Here is a 23,927-nt window from a genome sequence, read left to right as displayed (position 1 = left end):
CACATCTTCACAGATTGGGTTAAATTAGGCTTCCATGTTCCATGTTCAGTCCTTTATTTCCACTGTATCTTTTTAAGTAAAAGGCAGCAGCATTACAACCTGTCATTCAATCGAATGACAAAGTCAAAGCCGAACTGACAGACAATCTTTCTTAGGCTCAGCAAAACTTTCAAAAAATACCTCCGTATTTCTGCAACTGCAATATTTACACAAATATTTTTTATTCAAATCTTCTGCAACAATATTTAACTCATGAATTTGTTTTACATTTCTTTACTCCTTGTTGATCAATTTATGTATGGCATGGCCATTAAAAATACAATGTTCCTTAACCAGATGTTTTTTTTTTATTTTACTTATAAAGAGAATGTTACTTCAGTCATGTTGTTGCTATGTTTTAAGTTGACTAGTTACACAATAAAAAAAAATCAAAATCGTGAACCGGTCAAACTTTATAAAAAATCTAGATTTTTTTTTTTTTTTTTTTTGCCATATCGCCCAGCCCTAACGATACTATACCAGCTGAAGTATTGTGACAAACAAATACTATAGTATTTGTATATAGTATATAGTAATAGTCCAACAAAATTAAGCTATATGAAGTGGTCAAATAGTTTCAGTGTTTCCTGTTGCTCTTTTGGGTTTTTCATAATTTTTTTTTTGTTGCGGTTGTTGTAGCTACTAAATCATATTAACAGGAACTAAAATAAACTGATTCAAATATGCTTTCGAACTGAAGCGTCAGAAAACGTGCAATAAGCTACCATAAAAGGCGTAAATTTTACGCAGTTTTGCAACCTTAAAGGCCTCTACAGACTATTGAAGCAAAATGGTCTATTGTTGCACAAACTTGTGAGCATTTTAGTGACTTTTTCACATGCAACATTGTTTTGTAGACAGACCACTAATGATGATACCACCGTTTACAAAGTACAGTGGCACCGCAGTATTTTGGAGCTATAGTATCGTGATACTACCATAGTACTGGTAAATTGTGCAACCCTAGTAAAACGTATATCAATATGCACATACATAATTACTTATACAGTGCTCAGCATAATTGAGTACACCCCATTTTTAAAAGTAAAGTAGTCATTTCTCAATTAAAATTTTCCTCTTTTTAAATTTGTATTTAATATTTTTTTATGACATATTTGGATGTACTAGTTTTTGGACCGTTATCGTTAGTTTTTCCTGTTAGATAAGCTCCAGATTTGACTTCAGTACTGAATAATCTAATGTATATGCACAAATATAATACTGAATAGCTTCCTATTAAAAATATGAATTTAAAAGATAGATTTGTGAGGGGTGTATTCATAAACGTATACAGAACACTGTATTTAAACCACATAAACCTGCATGTAGTATAAAAAAACTACCAGCACTTTAAATCACATTTAGTCAAAATAATCACACAGCAAAGATTAAATTAATGCCATACCTCCTGACAAAACATTACTAATTTTGCCAATGTGACCATACCTTTATACATACCCAATTTATATTTTATTCTAAAGTATGACATTTTTTTTAGGATCGCAAGTTGTCCAAGTCAGAGCGGCAGCGTTTTAAAGAGGAAGCTGGAATGTTGAAGGGTCTTCAGCATCCCAACATAGTACGCTTTTATGACTCCTGGGAATCATCCTTGAAAGGGAGGAAGTGTATTGTCTTGGTGACTGAACTCATGACATCTGGGACACTCAAGACGTAAGTGCTCTTATTTGTTCCTGTCAGTATTGTTTTTAACTACGCTCTTTAGCCCACCTGCAATGATTGACATTTTTTGTGCCCTTGTAGGTATCTAAAACGGTTTAAGGAGATGAAGATCAAAGTCTTGCGCAGCTGGTGCCGGCAGATTTTGAAGGGCCTACACTTCCTTCATACCAGGTCACCACCTATCATCCACCGGGATCTGAAGTGTGACAACATCTTCATCACTGGGCCTACTGGATCAGTCAAGATTGGAGATTTGGGCCTTGCGACCCTCAAGAGGGCCTCCTTTGCTAAGAGCGTCATAGGTACGGCTAAGTATTAACAACTCCAAGTTGAAATCTGTTTGAACTGCCTGATTCTGATTTGTGGTTGGGGGGAAAGAAAGTCCTTCATTTCATGTTTCTTTTTCAAGTTTCTTTTCTTCTTCTGCTTCTTTTCAAAGCGCGTTTTAAAAACAGTGGTGAGAAAGCAGACCACAGCGTTTCCCTGACCGCTCAAACCTCAGTAAACCAGGGCTCCTGCTATATGGAAGTTGTCTCTTGACACCCTCCTTTTAGTTCAAACATAGTTTTTTTCTCCTTTCTTCTGCCCTCATTGCAGCAATTACAGGTACCCACAGACAAAGTAAGTAGTTGTGAAGCGGTTGTAGGTTTTTTGTGAATCGTCTGGAGGGAAACCTGATCTGATCATGGGATAACACTAGAGCTAGAGCTGAGCCCTGGGCTGGCAGGTACCGTGAGTGATCTTTTACTCTGGTTCGGAAATTTGTGGTCTGTTTCTTCAGTCAACAATGATTTAATGATGATGATGCTAATGAATCTGTTCATTTTTTCCCCCCACAAGGAAATGCTTGTTTTCTTTCAGTGTGTCAGTGTCTGGAGCTCAAAGCTTAAACTCTCTGCTCATCTCCCTCATACTTTTAGCTTTGAGATCTTTTTTGTTTGTGTTTTTTTGTTTTGGAAGCCTTAGGCTTTAACTTCAGGTCTCCCCTTATTCTACTTAAGGATTATTTAGTGTACTGCAGTACAGACAGTAAGTACGCAGAAATGAGCCTGGTAAGTCCACCAGTATTATGTGACATATCAGTCTGAATCCATTATAAATGTGTTAAGTTTGTCGGTGTGAGACCTTTGTCAATGGGTAATTTGGTTACTAGTTCACCTGGTGCACAGAACCTCACTTTTTGCTAAGCTATGGAGTGTATCACGTTTGCATTGTTTAACCTTTTCTCTTTACAGGTTAACCCAAAGGTAGGACGATTTTGAAAGGTTTATGTTTTCCATAGCTAGTGCTTCAGTTTGGTCTTGTGATGACAGCCCTCTGACCATGGACTCGCTTTAAACTTCCTGTTTAGGCTAAAAAGTACAAATAAGTTATATATTCATTCTACTTTTTAGAGTCATGTGGTCAGTTCAGGCTATGGAGTGAGTCCTGTGCACCAGTTTGGTTTTTCACATACACATTCTTGCCCTTGAAGGTCTTACACAGAGAAACTTGGGCTTTTTATCATTGCAGTCTAACTGAGGGCAGTTTCCCCTTCCTCTTTTTTTTTTTTGTTTTTTTTTTTTGTTTTACTCTCTATCCCCCTTTTGCTCTCCTTCCCTCTACCTCTCTCTATTCTCGCAGGTTGCTCCGAAGCAGTCTTCAGCGACAACATCATCTTCCTCTCACCTCTTCACAGAGAGGGTGTAATTGGGTACTGAGAGAGTTCTGAACCATTCTTTTAATTTAAGGTACCCCTGAGTTCATGGCGCCTGAGATGTATGAAGAGAAGTATGACGAGTCGGTGGATGTGTATGCCTTTGGGATGTGTATGCTGGAGATGGCTACTTCTGAGTACCCGTACTCCGAGTGTCAGAATGCAGCTCAGATCTATCGCAGAGTCACCAGCGTAAGTCCACATTTCACTGGCGGAGGAGAGAGTCCTCGTGCACTCATCCTCCCCCTTGTTTGCTGCACTGTTTTAGTTTTTTATCACTTTTTGCCCTCTGTGGGGTGTTTCCTTTCTGCTTTTTTCTCACAAAGTGGTAAGTCGGGTTTTTTACCTTTACCAGTAAATCTTGAAGTCATGGTCTCTTACAAAACCAATAATGTTCGGAATAAAACAACCTAATTGAATCAGACCGTAAAAGCCTGTTCACAACCCCGAAAACTATATAGCCACACCAATCCATTATAACAGTCTTGTTTATTATAAGTGCATGCTAGGGCTAGGCGATTTAATAGAAAAATAAATTGAAATTAACATTAAGAATCTATAATCGATTCAGCTTTTTCAGGTCCATTTTTTTTAATTACAGCGTATGGAGTCATGTGACCCAACGGTGTTAAGGCTGATACTTGTGCATCGAACGCATGGATATGGTCCAGCGCAGCCTTCGCGATCTCGTCAATATCGTTTGCACTATATCGACGATAATTGGAAGCTGTGCCAAAGATGCCTTGAGATGGCATATTTTCTATTATCATGTTTAATAAATAATCATAGTGCATGTTTTCTTCAATTATTTTAAAATCAAGTAATTTACCCTTCATCAAAAATCTCTCACTTGTAATATGAGAGCATATTTACTGTACAAGACTTGGTAGTAAACTGTGAGGCCTGTGAGGTTTAGTATTGTTTCGGTCTTTCATCCACAACATGTTAACATTATTTATTGCTGTTGATGACTTTTAATTTTTATAATTATAGAAAATTGGTGTTTATAAAACGTGATAAACTTGATCTATTTTCTTTTTGCCATGACATAGCCATAGAAGCTGAAATGGCAATAAAATTAAAACTCTCTCTCTCTCTCTCTCTTCTTTTTCTCCCTCTCTCTCTCTCTCCTTTCTCTCTCTCTCTCTCTCTCTCTCTCTCTCTCTTTCTCTCTCTCTCTCTCTCTGTTATCGTCGTTGCCCTAAAATAAATCTTTTGGATAACGGGGTACTGTGGAAATATCTCTAAACATTGCCCCTCGCATAGCTGTGTTGATAAAAAAAATGGTTGACAAAAACGCCAAGATGTGCATAAATTTTGAAAATGTGCATTAAAAATGTATGTGCATAACTGAGTAGGATAAACCTTTTATTCTATAAGAAAAGATGCGCATAAACTACGATAGAAACTCTTTTACCAAGCAAATTCCAAGTCATGATTTTATTATAAGAGATTTTTTGCTGATGAAAACGTGTGCGAATGGACAAACCAGTTGACTGACCGCATTGTAAAATATCTAAAATGTTGTTTTTCCCTTCTAAAACACCTTAACCAGTTCAGTATTGGTGTTATTATATTAACAATTACCTCCAGAATAATCTATTCATATAATAATGTATTCAGACACCACCACATGTTCATTGCATGTCAGCATTCTGTCTTAGGGCATGACAGCATACTGAGTGAGTAATTTATTAAATAAAAAAAAAGATTCACAAAACTTGTATCGCAGTAAATTTTTTTGCTTATGATATTTGACATCAGTAATCAGGAAGTGATCATATTGTTCTCCTTGACTCATTGGATAGAAACGCTGCTTTATTCGCACCTCTTATGCGATATTAGCGCACAAAAGACAGTATAGTAGCACATACATTTAATTTGCATTTTTGGATGGAAGCATAGCTAATGACGTAATTTAAAAAAATGTGACCAGGGGCTTGTACCTTGAAGTTAGATTAGATTTAATTTTAGGTACCATAAAGGTAGCTTAGCTCAGATGCTCCATAATCCAAATGGCAACAAAGAGTGATTAAATCCGAGCTGCTTTCGCGTTACCTAAAATTGTTGTAAAATAAACTGAAATTTAAATGTCTAGCCAGCTAATCCAGCATCATGGTACATATCCCAGACATAGGAGAAACAATAATAGTGGATTACAGAGCTGTGTTTGTGTTTCAGGCTCTGTTATATTTATTAGTACTATTACAACAAAACCTGCTAATGCTGCATTAACTGTACGACCAACAGAAACGCATTAACAGTTACCAGTTACACTCTTCAGATATTGTTAGACACTGTTTATGTCTGTACTCAGTTTGCTGAAGTAGGACTTTGTGTGCTCATTGCATTCTTCTGTGATTTTTAGGTTATCCAGCGATTATGCTGTTTTTTTTTTTGTTTGTTTTTTTTATAGTGTCACATATAGGTGGCATAAATATTAGACCTTTTTAACCCAGTTTTTCTGTTTCCAACACAGACATATTTTGCCAGTAAGGACAAATTGAATGAAAATTTTTTTTTTGCCATCTACAAATGAAAGAAACACGATTGTTGCAATTTGGACATAGTCATATAATTGGTAATGACTGTGAATGTTTTTTATGGATTATTAGAAGAATTGGAAGAAATTATTTAAAAGAATTTTTGCTATTTTATAGTAGTCTGGACATCTGGACTGTTAAATTTAGGGTGCGTTTATGCCGGACAAGTGTGAATCTACTGATTTATCTCTTGTTACTTTCATTCATGCATGCAAGACTAGGGAATGTTATCTGAAACTTGATCTCAAGTTCACTTCCAACTGAACTGTTGCAATTTCAATTAATTATAAAAACAAAAACAGGTCACATGTTTAAATGAACCAAAAACAGGACATGATGTCACAATTAGGACAATAAACATGACAGAATCCTCACGCAAAACTGTTGCTTGTGATCATAGTCATGCTGTTGCCTAATTCATGCTTTGGGAAATGCATCTATGCAGCAGATCTTCAATTGTGTATATCAGTGGTTCTCAAACTTTTTTCATCAAGTACCACCTCAGAAAAGAATTGTCCCTTCAATTACTACCATAATGAGCAGAATTGAAATACAGTAGCGTAGTAGGCCCAATGAAGCAGCGACAGCACTGCACAGTTCAAAAACAATAACACTTAACTGTGCTTGTATGTAAAAGACAAACAAGCAAGCAAACAAACAAAAATAAAACTAAAACGTCAACATTTAAATTAAAATATGCTTTTAAAAGTTAAAAAATGAAAGTTTACTGTTCTTAAATGTGAAGTATTACCATTGTAGCCAAATCATCAACACCTGGAAATTTGCCTGGAACTTAAAAATATAGGCTATAAATGTCATCATATTTATATATAAATAATTTTTGATAAATTTTGAAATATATGTAGCATGTACATATGACATTTGATTTCTCCATGTACCACTAGAAGTAAGCCCACTTATCACTAGTGGTACATGTACCACAGTTTGAAAACCACTGGTGTAAATAATTGGGGGGATTCCTGCTTCTTTATTAGCTTTTCATTTTTAATAGTTGTGTTCACAAGTACTCAACAAAGTGTGCATGCTATGTACACGTATACAAGAAACGCATTTTTCACTGTTATCAACATCCAGTTGTTCCAAACCTGTTTAAGTGTCTTTTTTTCTGTTGAGCACAAACTAAGAAAATCTTAAGACTGTTGGAAACCGGTAGTCATTGACTTCCACAGAAGTTTTCTTCAATGGCTTCTGGTATTTTCCTTTTGTGTTAAGTAGAAAAAAAAAAAAACTCAAAGATTTGCAATGACTTGAGGGCGAATAAATGGTATCTCTTTCAGTTCTGTCACAAGATGTACTTCATGTTTTTTATTGTATATTTAGTTACAATCTTACAAATAATGGTGTGAATACTAGGTGAAATAGGACCAAATGGATTTTTTTTTTTTTTTTTTGGTTCAGACAAAACAAGCCAACTGAGCCAAACTTTTAAGTATAAACACAATTTATAAAATTATGTTTTAATATTATACTTATTGTAATTTGTGCAAAGGTGCTTTAATAAATTAAAATCAAAGAGGACATCATAATTTTTTTCATTCTACTTTACAAACACGCAAGATGGGGGTGTTTGACCATCGTGCCTGCATCTTTTGCATACGGGCTTATTTTAACAGATTGCAGTTTTGCTTTGAAAAGCATGCGACACAGGCAGTGGAATGCTCCTGCCTTTTTTACTTTTTACTGTGAGTCATGTGTAAGATGCAGCCAAAGATACAAGACAAGCCCATAAAGTGTGTTTACATAGAAAAATAGGAATTGATCTCTAATTGGTTAAAAATATAGACAACTTTTAGAAAATCCAGCCCCACTTATAAAATCTTCACTTGTTTATGCATATTATTTGATTGTTTCCTGTGCTGTGTTCACAGGGGGTGAAGCCTGGCAGTTTTGACAAAGTGGCTATTCCAGAGGTGAAGGAGATCATTGAGGGTTGCATTCGTCAGAATAAAGATGAGAGGTGTGTTGACTGAATGTGACATTCTAGATGTCACAGTGTCTTATGGTCTAGTTTCCGCAACCTTTTTTTTTGTTTTGTTTTTTTGTTCACTGGAAAGTTATGGTGTGATGCAGTTGCAGCCTCAATCTTTTCTTCATTTGTCACATGAAATATTGTTTTTTCTTTTACCTTAGGTTTGTTTTAATAAAACCGTAAAGAGTTAGTTAAATTAAAATTGTTATTACACCAAAAAAAATCTTCAAAACAGCACAAAAGTATTGTTGTAGCTTAATATTATAAATATTTGATTGATATTGTCTGTTTTGAAAATGTTTTTTGGTACTTCTCTGGACTTTGAACAAGTCAGGAACTTACTAGGGAAGATATTTTTCTTAATAATGATTTTTTAATAGAAAGGAAATGTTTGAGAGATGAATAAGGGTTTGTACAATTTACATCCTGCTAGACTCTGGGAGTTTTAATGCTTTATTTAAGATCATAATTTGCATGCTTAGTCAGATACATAAAATATTATTTTATTAAGTCTGTTTTTTGGGGGGTATGGCCGAGTTGTCAGTTTTCATATTGGTGTGCTTGAGTTGGCTCATTGGAAGAGGGATTACATTTTTGGATAGAAAAAAAGGGAATGAGAACACCATACACTGTAAATGTCTAGGATTTTACTTAAATGTAAGCACTGTTTTATGGTAGCAGTTTTGTGTATTTTGTATAATTTGGTTTGTCTCAATTTATAAATGTATAGTTACATTTAAGTACATATGTATAACTTTTTTTTAAACAAGGTTGTTTCTTTTATTTATGCATTGTATTGATTTTATTTATACATGTTTTTAAAAGAATAGTTCACCTCAATTTATGTGAGTGGTGGGCAAACTTTTTAGACTCGAGGGCCACATCAAGTTTTGCAAACCATGTGAAGGGCCACATGTCAAATCCTTCAAAAAAATAACTTCTATTTATAGTGGCAGTATGCATGGAACATTTAAAATCGGACAGAAATGTGTCACATTAACACATTTTTTATAGTTATTATTGAGTCATATTTACAAGTCAAATTAAGTTGCACTGCTATTTATATTTACTTATCAATCATAATAAAATAATCCCTTATAAAATATAATAATGATCATAACAATAATAATAATAATTTTTACAGTGGAGAATAGAAAAGATATTGTCTGATCGAAAAAAATCTCATATTAACGCATAAAATAATTTGAATGTTTGCATGAAAAATGGCAACTTGCGTTGTAGTCTTTACTCTTTAACAGCAATACTCTTTTGGCATATTAGACAGCGCTTTCTGTCTGATAATGGTGAAGTATTTTGTTGTCCATTCTTCCTTAAACACACAACATTCAGAGTCAACTTTTCTTTTTTTTTTTTTTTTTAAAAACGGTCGAGTGCATTTTAATATTTGAGAGTGTTCTAATTTTTCTGGTTTCGCTAATTGTACCGTGTGCAATACTGCTATGAAATGGTGTTCACTTGTATTGCATCAATAATTTTCTAATTCTGAAACCAAACCCTTACTCAGAAGCAGCATTTCAAAAACTATTTAACGGGCTGTAGTTTGGTCACCTCTGATTTAAATAGTTATTTATTTACCCTGAAGTTGTTCCAAAGCTGTTTGAGTTTCTTTTTTCTGTTGAACGGTAAAGCAGATAACAAACAGTTGAAAATTTCCATGGTATTTTTTTGTGCTATGGAAATCAATGCTATTGTCAAATTTTGTTACAAACATTCTTCAAAATATTTTGTTTTGTACAGGTTTAAAACGACATGAATAAATATGTGAATTTTAATGTTAAGATGAACTATGCCTTTAAGTCCTAAATTTGATCTTGTTTTGTTTAATCAATTGATTTCCATTGTCATTTTTTTTCCATCTTCATTTTTTAGGTACTGCATCAAGGATCTCCTAAGCCATGCCTTCTTCCAGGAGGAGACTGGAGTTCGTGTAGAACTGGCTGAGGAGGATGATGGAGAGCTTGTGGCTATAAAGTTGTTGCTGCGCATTGAGGATGTTAAGAAACTTAAAGGCAAATACAAAGAGAATGAAGCCATCGAGTTTTCCTTCGACTTGGATAAAGACAACCCAGATGATGTGGCTCAAGAAATGGTAATATTCCTATTTCTGTTCTGTTCCATCCAAATAGAGCTGCATGATACTGGCTAAAAAGAGAATCGCGAATTTTATTCATTTATTTTTTTATTTTTTGCTTAAAATAAAGATCACGATTTTCTCACGGTTCTGTAGATGTAAAATAAAGTTATGGTAAAAACAAACATATGGTAAAACATCAATAATAGTATTATGTGTAGTTCTAATGGTTTCTATGAATAATTCTATTCTACTTATAATAATTCTAATGTTGAATTATTATGTTTGAGATATATGCTTGCAATCTGTCATTGACAACATTATTAGACAATTTTATTCACTGGTAATATTGGACATTTGTCATTATCAGATTATATTCAACAACATATAGGCTAGAGTAGGTATACTGACACTGTAAACATTTACAGATTATTTAAATGAAGTGCTCGCTTTCGGTTTCATTTTGACTGCTAAGTGCTGTTCATACTTTGCGCAACTCTCAAACGATCGCTCTGTGCCACAAACTGAATGTTTTTACAACTTTATTATATGTTATTCACAGCCTGTGCAGGTTCAGTTCACTAAAATAGACCCTCCTGAGTCTATTAAGTAGAGCGTGCGCCCGCCCTGTCTTACGGTCAGCAGCTCACGTCACGTGTGATTTCCCGGCCGCGAATACAGCATTATATGAAGACAAAAAGGACATTTTTTGGGGTGAATTATACCATATAAATACAGTATTTGACTTTTTCAACACCATTTGGAGGTGTCCATTTCGCTGAGCAACATATTTGAAACGATGAAAAGACTTGTGTGGCCGCCTTATCTTCTCTCCTGAACTTGAAAATATGATTGGCAGAATCGTACAAATGCTGGATTAAGATCGTCTAGGGGGTCGAATCGAGATCACGATCTTTTTTTGATTAATTGTGCACCTCTACATCTAAAGATTCAAAATCGTTTTAAATTGACCTCATTGGTTTTTTGTTTTATCACGTTGACATTTTATGTTGTTATTACTAGGTAGTTGACGTTTAATTACACTTATTTTCACGTAACCGTTTTTTATTCTAGGTTGAATCAGGCTACATTTGTGAGGGTGACCACAAAACCATTGCAAAGGCCATAAAGGACAGAGTGTCCCTGATCTCCCGTAAGAGAGAGCAGAGAAAACTGGTGAGAGAAGAACAGGAAAAAAGGAAGATGGAGCAGGAGAATGACGCCGCCCAGCAAACTAACCCCACAGTCAAGTCCCCTGGTTCTGCTCTGGCCTCGGTCATAATGGAGTCTGAAGAAGCAGAAACAGACCAGCACCAGCAGCCTGGAGCCTCTGCTTCTGGTTAGTGTCACACAAGTGACACCTTTTTTTTGCTCTGGGCCTTTTGGTAATGACTGTGTTTGCAGTTAATAATAATATTAAATGCAAGTGTCTGTTAATGTTTTAGACTCTTTTGGAGAAAAACAAAATCTTAATATGGGATATTTTATTTAGTGGACAAGATATATTAATATTATTTAAATACATAAAGTAATTTAATCATCATAGATAAAGTGATCATGCTAAATTGTAACATTTTTAAATGACTGGCTGAAAATAGGTTAAATTCAGTAGTTTGAAGGACAGTTAGATCCTTGAATAGTCTCTAAAATCTCATTAAATAATTTTTGATTAAATCTGCTTGACAAAAGTTTTTGGTATGCAAATTATTATAACACAGAATGGTACTTTTCTGGGCGTCATCAGTAAATGATTTTCTCTTTAAATTTTTTCGCTACTGATTAAATTACTAACTAAACAGTAAATATCATATTTTATGAAATATGCTGTTAAATTCTTGTTTTTCTTCACAGCTGTAGGGTTTGTGGATCCTCAAAGTTCAGTGACCATCCTCGAGGCTCATCCTGTCCAGCCAAACACATCTTTCAGCACCACACAGCCTGATCCGCAGCCACAGCACACAATTATACGTCCACAAAGCATGGTGAGCCACTTCCTGTCTGTTTTGTTTTCTATTTAGATTTTTTTTAAATAGATAAATCATATTAGTCTGAAAACAAATCACTATATTTGATCTTTCATGCTAACTAGTATTGTCAAAAGAATTATGTGCATCACAAATTGCATTCTTGTTCACTATTCTATGCCATTTTGTAGTATAAATAGCAAATTAACTTACATGACCACTATAAGTGTAAAATGTTGAACACTTTATGCACTCAACAGTCATGAGCGATAAGGTTGGATTATGTCCAATCAAAATTTAAACGTTTGTTATTTGGTAATGTTGTTAATTTGCTAACCATTAATCTGTCACCTTGTAAATGATTTAAATAAAATATTAGTATTTCATTTGAGATGACTTTAAACTCATACAGTACACAGTTTAGTGTATAAGGGTATACACACTTAGTGTAAAGGTGTACATTGAGTCATTTGGCAGACAACTAATATTTCACTGAGTGTTAATTAAAGCATAGTTTTCATATGTATGCTTGTTTTGTTGTATTAATTTGTGTTATTAGTTGGTATTTTTTAATACAGAGCGTTGACTTGAATTCAATGTTTATATAATTGTAAATAAAATTTAGAATGCTACATGGCATAATTTATTAGATGCATGGTTCAAAGTCATGAAAATGATTTTTTAGTCAAGACTGTGAAAATGTTGGCAGGGCAAGTAAACAACTGGCCTGACTTGACCGAAAATAAAAATCCAGGCAACTGAAAAAAATAAGCGCAATAATATATACATTTAAAAAAAAACAGGGCTGTTGAATGCTTCATTTTGATTGGCTGATGAATGTTTTAAGGCAGAGGTGTTCAAACTCGGACCTGGAGAGCTGGTGTCCTGCTGAGTTTAACTCTTAGGGCTCTATTTTGACGGTCTATGCGCAAAACGTAGGGCGCAAATGCTTTCAGGGCGTGTCAGGACGCGTTTTTGCTAATTTAAGGACGGGAAATCTGCCTTGCGCTTGCGTTTTGTGTCTTAAGAATAAACCAATTGGAGTCTCATTTCCCATTTCCTTTAAGAGTCAGCTGCGTCGCGCCAAGAGCGCATTCACTATTTACAGGACGCAAAGTAAGTCTAAGTAGAAAAAATGAGCATTTCACAAGCAAACAGTTAACAGTTTTTTAACAGAAAACTGTTAAACAGAGCATCTACTGCGTAAGAATGAGAGATAATGGATCACTTTTGCTCTTGGATAGGGAAACTTTTACGCACAGACATCAATTAGTCTATAAATAAATACTTTTGTTTGTTAAGCTCAAATATTCGTTTAAAAACTATTTCTAAATTCAGTTCTAATTTCCAGCAAACGAATAAATGAATAATAATAGCAAAATGTGCTCAAAAACCTGAGTTATATCCTAAAACACATGCTTTGCCCCATATGGTCTAAAACCTGACAGGTGGGCAAATCTAATCTTGTTTTTAATAAAACAAATATACATATGGATATAATAAATAACACTGCTAATAATAATAACATTATACAAAAGCAAATTGTTATGAATGAACTGAAAAAGCCTCCCGAGATGAAGAAGACATAAAAGCAGTGGTTTTTCATATTTATGTAGGCTAGAAAATAATATGTTTTGTAATATTTTAATTCTTTATATTTATATCCTATATCTTTTTTTATTATATCCTATATATATCCTTAATATTTAAATTTTTTCATATGTAGATATTTGCCTATTGCTCTCTTGTGCGTATTAAGCAGTGCGTAAGCGAGGTGCAACTCTGCACCAGAGTTTAGACCGGGTTAGTTTTGGTCTAATGAAAAATCTATTATAGTTTCCTAAAATAGCAACGCGCCAGCGGTCCGCCTCAGAACGCCTTACTTTTTAGACCAGAATGCCTATGGGCGCAAAAATGAGCGCTTATGCATTTGCTATTTAAACAGCGTAGCGCAACGCCTCAAAACGACTCTTGCGTCAAGCTGAAACTACCAAAAGACTATTGCGTCGCGTCTTGCGCCACACTGTGCTGGGTGTATGATAGGGCCCCTAACTTGCTTCAACACACTTACCAGGAAACTCTAGCATAACTAGTAAGAGCTTGATTACCTGGTTTAGGTGTGTGGTTAGGATTGAAGCTAAACTTTCCAGGACACCGGCCCTCCAGGCAGGTCTTCCATATTACTACACTGAAAATGTCAGTTAAATATATACTTCTATATATAAATGACATATAATCTGTGTGTGTGTGTGTGCGCGTGCGTGCGTGCGTGTGTGTGTATATATATATATATATATATATATATATATATATATATATATATATATATATATATATATATATATAAAAGTATATATTTTTTTCTTTTAAACTAACGTTGTTTTATTATTTCTCTATGGTTTCCAAAATTGTATTGGGTGTCACTGTTTTTATGGTATCTAATTAAAGTTGGAAATTCCATTATGTGACAACACTAATGCTAAAACATTTCTTCTCAACAGTCGCAGCACCCAGTCCAGGCCCCTCTGCAGCAGCCGAGCAGTACTTTGACCCTGGGCCCCGTCCCCCAGACTTCTCCACCTCAGGTACACTTCCTGTGATCCTTAACACGACAAAAACAGTTTTCTTCACGGATTTGTTAAACATGAACCAAAGTTGCATAAACTCTTTTAATATATCATAGGTGATTGGTCAAACAGCCTCTCTGCCCTCTACTGTTCAACCTATTGTCCCGCTGCAGTACCGTCAGCCACCTCAGGATGGAATCACACTACCTCAATCCCTGCCCAGCGCTCAAGTCTTACAGGTACAGAATGAATTGTGCCCTCTGGTGGTTGGCTTTATGTCTCCAATTGGGCTGCATGTTGCTTGATGAATGTGTCCAACTTCTTGGCCATTCATGCATTAATGCCATTGTGTGTGTTTTTTTTTTTTTTTTACTTTTCAATTCTTTCTTACATGCTGACTGTTCTTACATGCTTGTCAGATATGGGCATGTCAACTCAGCCCTCCTGTTTTCTCACCACCTCCAAATGCCGAACAGCTCTATTTTCTATATCAGGCCTGTCAGGTACTAGATGTGCCTAACACTGTGGTGTGTGTGAAATAGTGGTTCACCAGTGTGGGTTTTTAGTGCTGGTGGCTAATAAAAAGTTTTTTTTTCTGTATATTAAAATAATATAGATTAGTGATGTACTGTATAGCTATGGAACACATTAAAACACTTCTGTTTCTCTAAATTAGCAGCTTATATTTTTCATATTAAAGCCTGTTTTATTCTGTATACTACTGCTGACATGTATTCCAAGTTTCAAATTAAAGGATTGTTTTTTTGCATTAGATAAAAAGTGCAGTTTCTTCAGTTATTATTTTTTATATAATTTCTTAGGCAAGGCAATACCAATGCTTTAACTTCAGAAAAAAAACAATTGACTTTTGACAAACTGTCATTCTGAAAAACTAATGCTCTTAAAGGTGCAGAAGTGATCTTCCACAATGCTACAATGATCTTCCCCTGCTGTCTATAGCCACGCCTCCTTAAACACGAGCACAGCAAAAGAACCCTCTCTCATGTGTTAAAAGCAACTAGTGCTTGTCCGGCGGCTTGCAAGCCAAACTGCGGATCTGCGTACAAAAGGCTGCGCAGTTGTTCAAATTTGCATTTGCTGACAGACAGATAGGGCTACTTATCGAAATTATGAGAGATGTCGGTCTGACTTTTTAATTGGTTGAACATTTTCTAGTTTTATGCCTTACCCAAACTATAAAAATACATATAAATACATTTAGATCATTTACTTTAATCATTACTATTAGACTGTGAAGAGACTTTCAACCAGCACAACAAAAAATGCTTCTGAAGACAATCATCTACTACACCTTTAAAATAACAGTAATGACATTTTTGGTTGAATTTTGGAAGAAATGTTATTAGAACTCTATAGGGCTGCACCATATTGAAAAACTGACATAGCATATACACGTGTGTGTGAGTGCGTGCATATATATACACAGTTGAAGTAACAATTATTAGCCCCCTTGAATTACACAAAGTAATCCACAAATTATGTGTACTGAACTGATTCCTGGTTAATTGTAATCCCAACATGACATTCCAGATCCTGCGGATGTGATTATTGCAGATGCGTACATTGCAATGTCGATACTAAAACGAAATGTTGTGCAGCCCTAGAACTTCATATAATAAAACATAATGCTTCTGATGTTTATTACACATCATTTACTCAATCCCAAATATAATAATTTCAGAGGAACTGAGAATTCATAACTGGTCTCTTAATGTTTTCCATAGCTTTACGTGTTATTATTGTTTTAAATTAGTTTTCACTGGCAATGAAAATTGTAGTAAAGGTAGTTTTTAGTAAATATTTAGTAAAAAAATATATTGTCTTGTTCTATAGTTATAGGTTGGTATTTTTCTTTTATAATTTATATAAAAATAATTTACGCTCATCAAGTGAGTATTTATTTGATAAAGCAGTAGAAAAAATAATGTAAATATTAAAAATTTACATTTGTTTTCCATTTAAATAAATTAAATTCATCAAATTTAGTTAAGATCAGTTTTAGAAGCCATAACTTGTCTTAATTTTCTTCAGAAATTATTTGAATAAGAAACATTTCTGTCAATGCCTTAAACAGTTTTGTTTTCAGTATTCTTTAGTGTAAAATTTTCTTTTACCTAATTTAATGCAATTTCTTTCAAAAAAAGTTTTTTATTTTTTTTTATTTGTTAAATTCGGAGAAAACTGTTAAAAATTGTGATGTTCATACTTATTTTCTTCAATATCCTATATAGAAGCAGTTTGCCATAAATAAAAGTAATAATTTCATAAAAACTGACCTCAAACTTTTGAAAAGCCAGTGTCTGTGCCTTTTACAGTCAATTTATTTTTATATATATATATGTAGACATTACAATGGCTTTCCCCTTACCCTCTGCTTCAGATCTATCTTCCTGTTGTCACCAATGCTAGTTTAGCTTCCTGTTACCCAAAATTCCCCCAAGTCTTGTCAATATACCTGGCTTCAGATTTCTTCATAAGCCAGCAATGTACAACTACAGCTTTTTTTCAACAAAGATCATCTACTCCCTATGATTGTTTATGTAAAACTGTGATTTTAAAACTGAATTTGAACATGTAATTTCTTTACAGGCACCACTAAGTGTGTCCCAATCACAACCAGTAGAGCAGACACAACCTCAAACATCTCTGGTTCCTGCCTCCACAGAAAGGTGAAACCTGTTTTAAAAATCCACATGAATGAATATTGAGGTTCCAGTTGAGAGAACCTGAGTTAATTTAGTTTTTTTTCCCTTCAGTGGACACTCTGATCCGGCATCTGGTCTAAGCGATGGGAATGAGGGGAGACACGAGGGTCGCTCTATGAAACGACCCCAACGCCGTTCTGTACGCAGCCGCTCGCGTCATGAAAAAACAGCTAAGGTCAAGCTCAATGTGCTAAATGTAAGTTACTCACAAATCTGATTGGTCTATAATGTTGGCATTACATTATAATGATTAACTGATTATAAGCACAGCATATAAGTACATATTAAAATGTAGTCCGGTTGTTCTGTTTTTATAGATTTCTAATATTGGAGACAGAGTCGCTGAATGTCAGCTGGAAACCCACAACAGAAAGATGGTCACATTCAAGTTTGATCTGGATGGGGATAATCCTGTAGAAATCGCTGAAATTATGGTAAAACTTTTGCATACTTTTATTTTTTTCAGCATAGTGGATTAGGCTGGGAACCTTATCAATCAAACAGTTGTTGATGATCATAACCATTAATTACCCCATTTGTTATATTATTATTTTATAATTAATTTCTTTTTACTTTTTTGTTTGTTTGTTTAGCAATTTATTTGGTAATATATTGGTTTCCATTGTCCAGGATGCTCAACGTTAAATAATCATTTAGGTGGCATTTACTCTCCAAGACTTTGACACATTAGATGTTTTGTCCCACATGTTTTCCAATTTTTTTGAGGGTAAAAAATGTTTTATCAATTTTGCATCTTACACATTTTAAATATAAAATGATCAATGATATTTCTCAATTTCCTTCCACTGAAGAAATATTAGGCAGAGCTTAAATTAAAAACTATAATCATAACTGTCAAATGTCTTTGGGGAAAATTATTTGTTGTGTAACATTTTTTTTCCTGTTTATACTGTTATACTGTTTACGTATATGATCTATATACCTAAATATTTGAATCACAGTGACCATTTTAATAATAGCTTGTCTGAAGAATTATTTGTTTTTCCACCCTTAATAGAGGGGCAAAATTTATTTCTAAAGTTATAAATTGTTTTTTTTTATCAGGTCAAAAGTGATTTTATTTTGGAGAGTGAACGAGAGTCCTTCATAGAACAGGTTCAACTGGTCATTCAGAATGCAGATCAGAAAGGAAAAGCTCCCCAAAATAGCCAAACTCAGGTATGAGCTATGATTTTCAAATCAAAAGTACAAATTTACAAAAGTCGTATATCATTTGAGAACTTGAAATTAAAAATGTTCCCATAACATCTCAGGTGATCAGTAATTCGAGCCAACAAGTACCTGAAATTTTAACATCCAGTGTGCCTGGTAAGTGTACACCTGACAGTGATGTTTTTACATTTAATTCACTCGCATCATTTATATTTCACACTCTCTACATTTAACAGGTATGCCACCTAGCTTAGCAGCACAGGTTGTACATTCAGCTGGCAGGCGCTTCATAGTCAGCCCCGTGCCTGAAGCACGACTTCGGGAGCCGTTGTTTGGTACTCCCTCAGCAAACACATCATTTGAAGATACAGCACCAGGTCTGATTTACACATTCTCAGAAAAGCAATTCTTAAATATAATTTCAAACATTCAGACTGATTTTTATCTATGGATTCCCTTCTCCAGCACCTGATCCAACATCAGCCAGCAGTGCTCCGCAGGACCAAGCCAACTTTGCCTCTGATTCAAACCAAATTTCTGTGGTACCACCGACACCTGGAGGTCTTGCCCCAGAGAGCTCCATTCCACCTACTTCTCAATCACCATACCAGAATCCTGTCCCATCATCCACTGCAACTTTGACTGTGACCACCACTCAAGTAACCACTCCAACACCAACTACCACTCCGCAACCTATAACAGGGAGGACGTCTCCTTCACCAGCCCCAACAGAACCACCAGCAGCACGTCGTATGTCACTTCCCAGCCCATCCCAGACACCTCAAATTGCTCCAGGAGAGAGTAATGGCTTGGATCAAGCACAAGCCTCAAATCAGCAAGTAACTCAACCGAGTGCAACCGGAGATAGTGAGAGCGATGTACAGGGGAAACCACCTGGAATTGAAGACATTCATGCTCTAGACCAAAAGCTGCGCTCCCTTTTCAAGGACTCATCCCAGAACTCTTGCAGCCAACCTGACGGGTCTGGAGAGACTTCCACAACCTCTCCACCCAACACCATAAGCACTAACACTCCTGGCTTTGTCTCTGGTGTGACGCCTTCAAGTTTGTCGCTCAATTCCAGCGGGAACTTTGCACCTGGTGCTTTCGCCTCCATTGGTACTCCTACAAGCTACACCCAGACACCATCTACCGACCAGTCCCCTCCAAGGCCACAGGTGTGGGGGAAAAGCTGCTTATTTTGCATGTATGCTAGGGATGCGGCAAATATTTAAATTTTAGATACAATTGGCCAAAAACTGAAATAGCTTTGTAATATTATTTATTACTTTATGAAATAATCAAAGGTAATTTTGTAAGACATTTTACATTTAACTTTAATTTCCTTGTGCTTAAAAACAGTGTAATTTATGAACTAAAAATTTTAATTAGAGAGGCGTCAAGATCTATTTTACATAGAAATGCTGGTTTAAGATTCTGACAGTATGATAATCTTGGATAAAAATATCACAATTTGACTGTATTGAATAATTCTTTTAAAATGTCTTGGTTAAAAAAAATATTTTTTCCCCATTGAACAAAATATATTTTATTTTAAGAAACATTTTAAAATATTTTGGCTATTTTAAACATGTCACACTTAATTTTTATAAATCTGACTATCTTCATCTTCAAAAACACAGATTTCATAACTCGAAAAGGCATCTTTGGATAACTGTCTTTTCTTTGGATATAAAGTCATGGCACTGTTCAGGTCTAAAGCATGCTTGTACGTTGATGTATAAGTGACTTTTTTTTTTTTTAAACAATTTCTGAATCGTGGGCTGAGCAGTAGCTTTTTATTTGGAGGCTCCTTTTGCTTTAGATAATGCTGCCCTAAAAAACCTAATGATATATTCAAAAAACACAATAAAAAAAACAGACAAATACCTTTTGGTACAGTATTAAAAAATGTTTGCAATTTCAAAACCTTCACTTTTCCAAACTGCGGTAAACCTTGAAACCGGTTATCATCTCATGCCAACTGTGCACTCTGCTGCTCATGCGCTTTGGTCGGTGTAGCAACAAACCATCTAAGTGAGTGAAATTAATGGCTGTTATAGCACAGTGCTTTCCGCATGTGGTGTGAAAGCTCCTTTTCGCTCCCAAAAACAAAAATGTTTATTTTTATTTAATCAATTTTACAGACATTTCCTCAAATTTTAAATATAAACATGCAGTTAATTTTTGTTATATGTTATACACCACTTAAAGTTTTGTTTTACTTAAAATTTGTACAAAAGCTTCAAATTATGTTTTGTTTGTTGAATATTAACTTATAACTAATTGACTATTTATGTGCTGTGGGTAAGAGGTGTATTTCAGTCTGGCTACCACCACAAGTATATTTTAAACCTGTGGGAAGCACTGCTATTCTTATGTTAAAAATGCTGTCTGTCATATCGACATATTGTCACTTAATATATAGTAGTCATTTATTTTTTCTCTTTAAAGATTTCTGTAGGTGTAACTCAACCAGATGGACACAACAGTACTGAGGAGAAAGAACCACAACTTGAGAAAGCTTTCCAACTTGGCCGATTTCAGGTAGCTTTATAGACTTCTCAGAATTACCTGAGGGCTCCGGTTACCTGAAAATAAAATTCAACCATATTCTCTCCTTATTTCAGGTGTCTGTGGCCAGTGATCAAGACCCACCAACTGCTCTAGACCCAGGAGTGGTGGTTTCATCTTCCTCTGCTACCCCATCTTCAACATCATCATCATCTTCTTCTTCATCACCATCATCTCTCTCTAGCCCCGAAAACACAATTCATAAATCTCAGACTCCTCCACCCAGGGTCAGCCCTGAACCCGTACCACCTACCACTACAGTTGGCCGCTTTCAGGTGACCTCCAGCACTGACATCAAACTTGGTCGCTTCTCAGTGACACCAGCAGAAAGAAAGTCTTCCTCAGTTGAGGGACCAGACACCGCCAAAGAGCCTAAATTGACCCCTTCCAGTGTGTCCATTACCAATCACTATCTCAGTAGCGACAACGACTCAGAACCAGAAGATGAGGGCTTAAGACGAGAGATGAACAGGCTCAAGGAGAGGTACATGTCATATTTTTTAACAACATCAGGTATTGGCAGGGATGCTATTGTAGTTGTCATTAGAGTTGGTCATGTGGTCACTTTTAAATCTTCTTGCAGACATAAGGTTGAGATCATGGCATTGCAGAATAAACAGAAAAAGGAAATCGAGGAGCTCTTCACTCGTCTGGGCAAAACACCATCTGTGGTTGTGCCACCCACTGTGGCCATGACGCCTGGTAGACGGAGACCTGCTAAGGGCAAGGGGAACAGGCCAAGAAGTGGTAGTGCCACTCAGGCTGCATCTTTTCAACAAGGTATCAGAGCTTAGTGGTTTAAGTCGGGCCACACCAAGCTGACATTCAGCCATCGGTCAATGTCTGACCATCAGCAAGCATCTTATCAGCATATCAGGCTAGGTTATCAGGATCCTGATAGGCTGGAGTTTACCTGATTCCGCATGTAGAATTGCATTAGGGCCATTGGCAAAAGAGAGTGATGCTTTTTGTGTGTGTGTGTGTGTGTGTGTGTGTGTGTGTGTGTGTGTGTGTGTGTGTTACTAGTTTCAGTTTCTTTTCTTTTTTTTGTAATGACAGGACAGACTACTACAGCTACAGGTATATCCTCTCACACAAGGGATGCTCATTTTGGTTAATTTTGCTAATCGACAACCGTTGTTCATTAACCGAATATTAACTGTTAACAGGTCAGATTAATATTTAAAATATGACTGTTTAATTAAAAAATATATATTAATGTGTCTGAAGCATGAAATATTACATTTTAAAATACTGATTTATTTTAAGATGCATACAGCAGCGTACAGAACATATTAACAACAGAACATCAAGCATCTGCAGCGTTTTCAACAGCATAGAAAAATAATAAATAGGCCTGCCCTTGATATTTTTCAGTTAAATTTTAAATTTAGATTACAAAACAAAAACACTGAACGAATCCTTTTTTAACCAGCATAGACAGTTTTTCCAATCATGTCTTTTTTTCCTTTGTCAAATAAAAATAGCAGGCTACCTCAAATTGATCGCTCCACAGAAAATATGCATTTAATTAATACTTCGCTACCAGCAATATCCTTTCATTTAGCCTCTTTGGCAAAATACGTCTGTAGGCATGTGTGGTTGCACATATTAACATCTTGTGAGTTAACAAATGTGTTGCACATTTGTGCAGCCAAACTTAAAATCGTTTAACTGATAGCATTAATCGGTTAAAAACGCACCCTTTCAGTTAACGGTTAATAGCTTATTTTGAGCATCCCTATCTCACACAGGCGAAGAATTTTAAGTTATCATAAATAGAACTGATCATATTTAATGTCCTTTTTTTTTTACTTATCGATTTATTGTATAATCTATATTGTTATTATATCTTTTTGTCTATATTGATTACCAGTCCCATACTGCTGTAAGCAGGGTTGTAAATGTGTCACAATGATCATGTTTTCCCCTCAACACAACAATGGCGGCTAAGAGAGAACCGTTTCATAAACATCTCAAGCTGCCTTCTAGAGCTTATCGTATCGTAAATGAGAAGCAGCACAGTGGCATGCCACATCTTCAAATTGTTTTCTATTAGCCACAAAGGTGTTTAGAAGTCAAAACTAAATAGGCCAAAAAAGTTTGTTTTGGTGAGCTGTTTCAAACGGACCTTTTTTTGGACAGATTTTGTTTGAAATTACATAATTTCTTCCATTTCATTTAAACTCTACAGGTCGTTAATGCACTTCTGGTTCAACAGTTAGCGAGCATGTATTTGTTTTTGAAGTGCAGCATTTTAGCCCAGATAGTGGCAACACATTTAGCTTCAATAACAACACATTTGGCCCCTAGTTCTTTGACGTCAACTTGGTGTGTCCCGGATTTACATCCAACTGTAACATCTTGCTTGTCCCTTATGACTATACAGTTTTTTGGTTTCATCTAGGGAACAAACAAGCTGTGCAGAGTGGTTCACTCAGTCAGTCAGCCAGTGAGAAGACTTCACCTTCAGAAACAGCACCAAGCTCAAACAATGATGTGCAAGGTATGAATGTCACCCTTGTAGGTGGTCTCAGAATTTAAGTTCTTTTAAATTTGCTAATATAGATTGTAACTTGTAGATAATACAAGTCCAGTGAGAAAAGAAAACGGACAGAGCCATGACCAGGACCAAACACCGACAACTAATCTGCCACGCAAGGGCACATTCACAGATGACCTCCATCAGCTGGTTGATAACTGGGCCAGAGATGCCATGAACATGATGCCACAGGTCAAGAAAGGATCCAAAAAGAATGTTCATGAAGTACGTAACATTTACCTACACTGAACAATTTAGTTTTGATAAAGATTATCAGAGGCCCTGTTTCCACTGGGAATTAGCATGCATCTCTCTTGACCACTGGTGTTCAGATTTTATTG

The 23,927-nt window shown here is 35.5% G+C and overlaps 1 protein-coding gene across 4 annotated transcripts in view; it reads left to right on the top strand.

The window, feature by feature from the left end:
* The window catches only part of wnk1a (WNK lysine deficient protein kinase 1a), a 39,899-nt gene that overhangs the window by 11,863 nt on the left and 4,109 nt on the right, over positions 1 to 23,927 (top strand). Inside the window, exons 3-24 of one of the 4 annotated variants that reach the window (XM_009298027.5) lie at positions 1,538 to 1,710; positions 1,801 to 2,021; positions 3,450 to 3,607; positions 7,848 to 7,936; positions 9,839 to 10,058; positions 11,115 to 11,379; positions 11,892 to 12,022; positions 14,506 to 14,589; positions 14,688 to 14,810; positions 14,991 to 15,074; positions 17,182 to 17,261; positions 17,349 to 17,493; positions 17,615 to 17,731; positions 18,363 to 18,476; positions 18,572 to 18,626; positions 18,707 to 18,847; positions 18,936 to 19,648; positions 20,925 to 21,017; positions 21,101 to 21,528; positions 21,628 to 21,824; positions 23,452 to 23,550; positions 23,627 to 23,811. In XM_009298027.5, the coding sequence (XP_009296302.2) occupies positions 1,538 to 1,710; positions 1,801 to 2,021; positions 3,450 to 3,607; positions 7,848 to 7,936; positions 9,839 to 10,058; positions 11,115 to 11,379; positions 11,892 to 12,022; positions 14,506 to 14,589; positions 14,688 to 14,810; positions 14,991 to 15,074; positions 17,182 to 17,261; positions 17,349 to 17,493; positions 17,615 to 17,731; positions 18,363 to 18,476; positions 18,572 to 18,626; positions 18,707 to 18,847; positions 18,936 to 19,648; positions 20,925 to 21,017; positions 21,101 to 21,528; positions 21,628 to 21,824; positions 23,452 to 23,550; positions 23,627 to 23,811 (3,915 nt within the window). Of the gene's footprint in view, positions 1 to 1,537; positions 1,711 to 1,800; positions 2,881 to 3,158; positions 3,608 to 7,847; positions 7,937 to 9,838; positions 10,059 to 11,114; positions 11,435 to 11,839; positions 12,023 to 14,505; positions 14,590 to 14,687; positions 14,811 to 14,990; positions 15,075 to 17,181; positions 17,262 to 17,348; positions 17,494 to 17,614; positions 17,732 to 18,362; positions 18,477 to 18,571; positions 18,627 to 18,706; positions 18,848 to 18,935; positions 19,649 to 20,924; positions 21,018 to 21,100; positions 21,529 to 21,627; positions 21,825 to 23,451; positions 23,551 to 23,626; positions 23,812 to 23,927 lie in introns of all 4 variants that reach the window. The other 3 variants (XM_002666846.8, XM_073943141.1, XM_073943140.1) reach the window with 3 other exon arrangements.

Source organism: Danio rerio, chromosome 25 (genome assembly GCF_049306965.1).
Source record: "Danio rerio strain Tuebingen ecotype United States chromosome 25, GRCz12tu, whole genome shotgun sequence".
Classification (NCBI taxonomy): Eukaryota; Metazoa; Chordata; class Actinopteri; order Cypriniformes; family Danionidae; genus Danio; species Danio rerio.
Note: the sequence above shows the minus strand (reverse complement) of the source record. Positions and strands in the feature narration are given on the sequence as shown.